This window comes from Poecilia reticulata, linkage group LG3 (assembly GCF_000633615.1).
Source record: "Poecilia reticulata strain Guanapo linkage group LG3, Guppy_female_1.0+MT, whole genome shotgun sequence".
In the NCBI taxonomy this organism is placed as follows: domain Eukaryota; kingdom Metazoa; phylum Chordata; class Actinopteri; order Cyprinodontiformes; family Poeciliidae; genus Poecilia; species Poecilia reticulata.
In genome coordinates, this window is record NC_024333.1 from 3,003,239 (window position 1) to 3,010,382 (window position 7,144).

The window sequence follows — 7,144 nt, forward strand, 5'->3', positions numbered from 1 at the left end:
GGAGAGGAGAGGAGAGGAGAGGAGAGGAGAGGAGAGGACGCGAGTGTTCAAATCAACCACAAAACCAAAACAAATAAGGTCCAGAGATTGGTTGAAGATGATAGCGTTTTTACCCAGAGAGACGCACATCCTGTGCTGAAAAAGCTGTAAAACCACACTACAAAAAAGAAGCCATTACTCAAAAAAAAAAAAAAAAAAACATTCAGAGGGAATATTGAAACGTCTCGCAACTTAAAAGACTTGGCATAAATGGGCTTTTTAAATGGACAGTAACCTTGAGCATACCACCAAATCAGTTACGAGGATGCTGAAGGACATCTTTGTACTGGTAGAAAAGTGTGTTGTCTCACTTTAATTGTGTCCTTGGACAAGACACTTAACCTGCTTTTCTGCTGCTGTTGGTCATTCAGTCTCTTGTTTTGGCAGCTGAACATTATTCTGTACCAGGGCAGCTCACTACTGTCAGTGTGTGAATGTATGTATGAATGGGTTATTGACTGATTATAGCATGAAGCCCTTCAGACCTGATAAAGCACTATACAAGTACCGACTATTCAGTTTCAGAAACTATTACAGACACAAATTCAATGGGATTATTGTAGAGCAGAAGAAAATGATTGTCTAATCTATTTTTAGTGTGATCTGAATTCCTTCATTTCCCGCAATCTGAATGGATACTAGCATTCAGATTGACAGACGTCTTTCAGTAGCAAGTTTTGATGAGCTAGTTAGGTGCCTAACCTCGTATCTCCTCCACCAGAGCAGCCACAGAGAGGCAGCCTAGATGTTGTGCATCCTTGCAAATCTCAACATGACGTTATATACAAAATAGTTCCATGTGAACACTGTTTCCCACTTAGCAGTTTACTTTGTGACACAGAGCATGCGTATGTGGTTGCAAATGTTCCTTTGCACAGACATGTCTGGTGGATGTCAAACAAATATGATGGATGTTATAAAAAGAACATACATTTGATCAGATATGTGATCTTTATACAATTTTATGCTGTTCAGATCAAGGTCAGCACTGGAAATCGATTAGCAGTGATGGATGAGAAACTACGTGTGTCTTATATGTTCTTTCAGCTTAAAAAAACAAACACTAGCCACAGATTGTAACACCCATTGCAGCATTTGTTGTGTAGAGGCAGAGTTATTCTTGTATTATAGGAGACGTTTGTCGCACACAATCATGAGGTTCTGACAGTGGTGGAAAAAGTACTCAAAAAATGTACTTAAGTAAAAGTACAAATACACAGACAAAAATGTACTCAAGCAAAAGTAAAATTACCACTTTAACATTTGTACTTAAGTAAAAGTAAAAAAGTACTGGCTTTTAAAAATGCTTAAGTATTAAAAGTAAAAGTACTTGCTAAATAATACCTAATCGCTGTTATCATTAAGTGTACCGATCGTATTTAATTTTAATACATTAGAAATGTGCCATTTTAATGAACAATGCCACAGATAAAGCATGTTTTTATTGTCTTTACTCTGTAACATAGTTTAGACTTAGATATGTGATTCTATGCATTATAATTTCAGGGATGGAAACATCTGGTCTCCTGTCCTAACATAACATGAACTTCACTTTTTTTGCCACTAGTGTCATTTCTAGAATGACACAAGTCATTCTAGACTAGTCTAGAATGACACTAGACTAGTGTCATTATATAGACACTAGTCTATATAAGGGGATGGAAAGAAGGTGGATGGGGGAGGACATGGAACCAAGCAGTCATGTAGCAGAGTTGTAGTCAAGACCACCTAACCCAAGACCAAGACCAGCACCCCGCGCTACGTGACACAAAAAAATAAAGTTTTACCTATCAAAATTGCTTCTCAATCGATCTGAAAGATCCACATTCCCATAAAATACCTAGATATTAAAGCTGATGTGAATTTAATCAGTAAATATCCGTCCAGAAGAATCGGATCGTTCTTAAATGACATATTACTCTACTATATTGCACTTTGGTCACAGCGTTGTCCCATAWATGYGACACCTCAGTCAACACCTCCACACAATAATTCAGCACATGAGTGACAACTTTTTTTCATCACAGATGCAACATATGTCTCTCTGTACAGCTAACTTAGCTAGCATCACGTCCAAAGATCTTACCTTTCTTTAAGCTTTCCTTCCAAGTGACGCTAAAAGTTGGACGAAGTTCCACCGTCTGTGAAAGCGAAGCGCTGCTGATTTTACATGTCGCCATATGATTTATGCAGCGCTATTATATTACTGACGATTAGACAGACATCTTCTCCCGCTCAGAGGAAACCACTGCGCATGTCTAGAGCCCCGCGTGCGAGTAAAGGGGGAGGCGATGGGTGACAACAGACACTAAGTCACGTTATTGCTTGGATTTTACGGCGCCACCTTAAGTCCCTGAACTTCACATTTTAACTAAAAAATAGAGCAACGCGACTTGGATGTAACGAGTAACGAGACAGTTTTGTAGAAATGTAGAAAGTACAGATACTTACTGTAAAATGTAGTGGAGTAAAAGTAGAAAGAAATTATTAAATCTACTTAAGTAAAGTACAGATACACGAAAATTGTACTTAAGTACAGTAACGAAGTACTTGTACTTCGTTACTGTACTTAAGTACTTGTACTTCGTTACTTCCCTCCACTGGGTTCTGATTGGGTTTTTCTCATATTTTTATGGAGTCTTTGAATCATAAGAGGGATCTCACACTTGAAGAAAGACACAGTAGATCTAAAGTGACTGATAGAGATAGGCAATGTAAAAATCAAGAAAATATGCTTTACTTTAAACTGTCTAATAATTTTAGACCTTTACTGTCAGTGGGTCATTCTCACAACACCAAAATACTTTACACTCTCTGTTCTCAAAATCTATTTCTCACAGGAAGATGAGTCACATTGAACAATCTCCTTTCACAATTTCCTTGGTAAATAATAATCACCTTATTTGGAACTGAGCACCAAATGTCAACATCACAATAATTTAAAAAGTCAAAGTAACATTCACACAAACTTGATGTTTTGAGATTGCTTTAGTCTTGGCACTTGTTGAATTAGCTGTTAGCTTCAGCCTCCTGGTATAATCAATAAGGACATAGACTAACTAAAGGCACCAAGAGAAAAATCTACTGTAGATAAACTAAAAATCTTTCAAAAGAAAATTACTAAAGAACTCTAGAACAATTCACTTAAATCACCACAGAAGAGCCCACCTACTGCTGGAACAAAACAAAAATTCCTCAAATGACTGGTTTCATTTTTTGTTTAGTTTGAGTGCCAACAGAAATATGGCAGGAGTTCAGAGAAATTGTGGGAGTCCTGGAGACTCACAAGAAGATTTGCAACATCTTTGGGTCAAAAACTGTGGAATACATGGAAATGACCCAGTCAATTGTCACAGGTTACTGTGGTGTTTGGTTCAGAGAACTCTTCTTGGGACTTCAAAGGATGTTCTAGATAAAACTTTAAAGGTTTACTCCCTGAATCATGAGTAATTGACCAACTCCAATCATTTGTTTTGTTGCATTGCACAGCAAGACATCAAGGTGAACTGTAGTCATGCAGGAAATGTCAGAGTTGGCAAATATTCTTTGCATCTGCATTATAAAACTAACAACACATTTCTGGGTGCACAGATACGTAAAGCCTCCATGTATGAAGGCCTCAGTCCTCTACACAGACATCACAGGCTACATGTCTTATCACTTTATCACAACGCACTTTTCTGTCTAGTCACTAGCAAATAAAGGCCACTAGACCCAAAAATATCCTTTATAAGAAAAAAGCAAACAATGCTTTTCTGTCGTGTCTTCCTTAGTCGACGACGTTCAGAGAAGGCCCTCAACATCCACATGCAGCTAACGGGGGCGTTGTTGTGCCTCCACCTCGGCTTCCTGAGCAGCAGTTTCTGGACTTTTCTGCTAGATGAGAACAAGTACAACTGGGTTTGTGGAGGTCTGGGTCTCTTCCTGCACTGGTCTTTGCTGGCCACAATCACCTGGTTGGCCCTGGAAGGATTCCACCTTTACCTTCTCCTCATCCGAGTCTTTAACATCTACGTCAGAAGATACYTGCTCAAACTCTGCCTGGTGGGATGGGGTGAGTTTGGGACTCTGGTTGGGAGCGTGAAGCTAATTGCTACAAACAATTAGCAAATTTGTATAGTCACTGTTTAGATTAACCTCTAAACAGTGACTAGATTAGTTATTGTTTTTGACCTTGATACTAATGATATAGCTGTGGTTTGTCCTTCTTGTTTTCTCCTCAGGCTTTCCTACCCTTGTTGCRGTAATTTGTGGGCCTTTAGGTGTCTATGGCAGATACACTCTGGAAATGAGGGATTCCAACAACCAAACATCAGAAATGTAAGACATTTCCATGAGTTAAGATGTGCAACCAAGTCAGTCAATGAAATTCCTTAATGACCACAGTCTCTGTTGGTTACTTCTTGATGAACAGATGCTGGATGAACAGTGGCTTCCCTCAGACAAAGTTGGTCAYGTACATCACTGYGGCTTTTCTTTGCCTGGTGGTGCTGTATAATTCCTGCATGCTGTTGTTGGTGGTGTTTAAAATGCGGGAGTTACGACGTGGCAGAGGAGACCGTGAGTCCAGTGACTGGAAGAAGATGAGCAAGGAGAATGAGTCCAGGTTATGGAAGGACGGTGCCACAGTTCTCGGCCTCAGYTGTGTACTGGGGTTGCCATGGGGACTAGCCAGCCTCACCTATGTTACCTTAGCTGGAATCTACTTGTTCACCATCTTTAACTCTCTSCAAGGTCAGTCAGTATATGCGACACTAAATATTGGKATCCATTGATAGGTGTTGATTCACCTGAATGATTTACTGGATCTTTTGTCTGTTCAGGTCTATTTATGTTCCTGTGGTCAGTGGCTTTATCATGCAAGTCTCGATCAGAAAACAACTCTTCAGTCCGAGATCCTTCCACCCAGAAAATGATGACAACCAGCTTCAATAACTGAATCACTGATTGTTGCTGTATAAACAGCACCTATATTAGGTGTTGGCTGTCTATTGGATCTCTTTTGTATTCTTTATAATTTTACAAACAATGAGTCTTTTTGCTAATGTTAGACTTTTCTATAAGATGTCTTTAAAAAGATAGTGCTCCACAAATGTTATGTTCTTTGCATGTATTTATTGTTCAGATTTTATGTCTATTAAATATATCAGGAAATACAAAAATATGTCAATGTCTATGTTCATCCAAAGTTTTTCACTTTACCTGAAAAGCCCAGTCAAACTGTTAGGACAGCTGTGGTTTGGCTTCTGTGTTGCTGTTTGTTCAGTTCATACAACCATCCACCAGAGGGAGCCAGGAGATTTCTGCTTAACAGGGAACCTGCTAAGCTAATTACATGCACCTGCAAATTCTCAGCTACATCAACCAGAGCTGATAAGGAGCCGATTGCCAATAATCTGATGCCTGAGTCTTAGCTTTACATTGTACTCTGGGCCTCCCAGTTATTGGTCTTTTTATGTTCCCTGAACTAGTGATGGGCAAATGAAGATTCATGAAGCAATGAAGCTTTCAACCCTTTGCTTTGCAAAAAGGTTCATTACTCGATGCTTCATTCATCACTCACTAATGACATCTGCTGGTGAAACTAACAGCCTTGTCACTCAGTTGAATCATGCTTCCAAACATTAGTAAATGCATTATTGTCACAAAGTTTTTATCAAACTTATGTTTAGTAACAAGATCATCAATTAAATCAGATTTAATTGTCATGTTTTAATTATTAAAATGATTTGTAGCCGGTCTAGGTCCTGGCTGAACGTCAGTGGTTGTGTTGGGTTTTCTTTTATGTCAGACACTGATTAGCAATAAAGACATTTGATGTTTTAGTGTGTTGGGAGGGGAGTGCTTGTTGGGGCATTTGCTTTTTCTTGGATTTCTAATTGGCTCTGATCCCTTATATTTAGCTACATGCAGACTTTTAGTCTTGCAACAGCATTAAATCTGTTTCTGCTGTGCAAGATTGATACCTTTGCTAATCAGAAATGTGAAATTTCCAGAAGGTGTGAAATTGGGAGGCGGAGGGGTTAATTAATTTTATTTAAGAAGAATTTTATTGTGAGCGATCATCTCAAAGTATTCCCAGATGTCAGAGACTTTCCTCATGCTGGCTCCATTTCAGTCAATCAGTCCAGCTCCTTTGTGTATCACATTTCAGCAACAATGCAGTTCAAAGAGTTTTACATGATAAAATAAGAAAATATAAAGTCATATAAAACCACCATAATTGACAATTGAGAAAACCAGTAACAAACATTACATTTTTATGAATGCCATCATCAAAATCATCAATACACATCAAATATGTTGGTCAATGTTCCTTTTATTTTGGCCACTGAAGACAAATATTTTCCTCTGATGCGCGACCAAATGACCTACAGCAACCCATGAAGCAGCATGGCTCATCACGCTATTATTTTGAAAACCGACACGCAAAATGAAGCAGTCATGTGTCTCAGGTGATGCGAGGCGTCGGTTTTCAGCAAGACGACACAAGCATCGAAGCAGGACTTCATCTGACATGCTCCCTTTTTACACGGTACACGCCTCGAAGTCTGGATTCAGATGTCCCATCTCTACTCTGAGCTTTTAGGATTTTTTTTTTTTACTTAATCTATGATCTCCTTTAAGGGCGTTTTCTGCAACAATCTGGATTCTAGTGATGGTGAGATGAAGCTTCCTGAAGCACTGAGGCATTCCATCCAATAGTTTGACTCATGAGCTGATGCACCACGGTGCTTCATTTGATCTGCTGCGACATCAAGTGGAAAATATAGTAAAATAGGCAAAGTGAAAATAACTTGAAGCCTTACAATAAATAAATAAGTAAATTATGTTCATGACTCTGATACATAAATTCTGATTACAGTCTTAATCTGTTCATATGAAACAATGGCTGGATGAAAAAAAGAAAACGGGAAACAAATGGGGGGCGGGGGGAAGAGAGTTGTGACTGATTTGTTACTCCAACCAAGCTATGTCACAGGGGACAAAATTACATTATTTACTTAAGAATAAAAAATTTTATTTTGCTTGAATCTATGTGATTTCTCTGTTTTCAGATGATTCCATCTGCTACAGAAAATACCCATGCTCACAGAGCAAGGAT

General features: G+C 38.8%; 1 protein-coding gene across 1 annotated transcript in view; it reads left to right on the forward strand.

The window, feature by feature from the left end:
- Positions 1-5,800, forward strand: part of adgrg3 (adhesion G protein-coupled receptor G3) — a 13,738-nt gene extending 7,938 nt beyond the window's left edge. Inside the window, exons 9-12 of the mRNA XM_008404890.2 lie at positions 3,813-4,093; positions 4,263-4,359; positions 4,454-4,773; positions 4,863-5,800. Coding sequence (XP_008403112.1) covers positions 3,813-4,093; positions 4,263-4,359; positions 4,454-4,773; positions 4,863-4,978 — 814 coding nt within the window. The 3' untranslated portion in view covers positions 4,979-5,800. The remainder of the gene's footprint in view (positions 1-3,812; positions 4,094-4,262; positions 4,360-4,453; positions 4,774-4,862) is intronic.
- Positions 5,801-7,144: the final 1,344 nt, after the last annotated feature.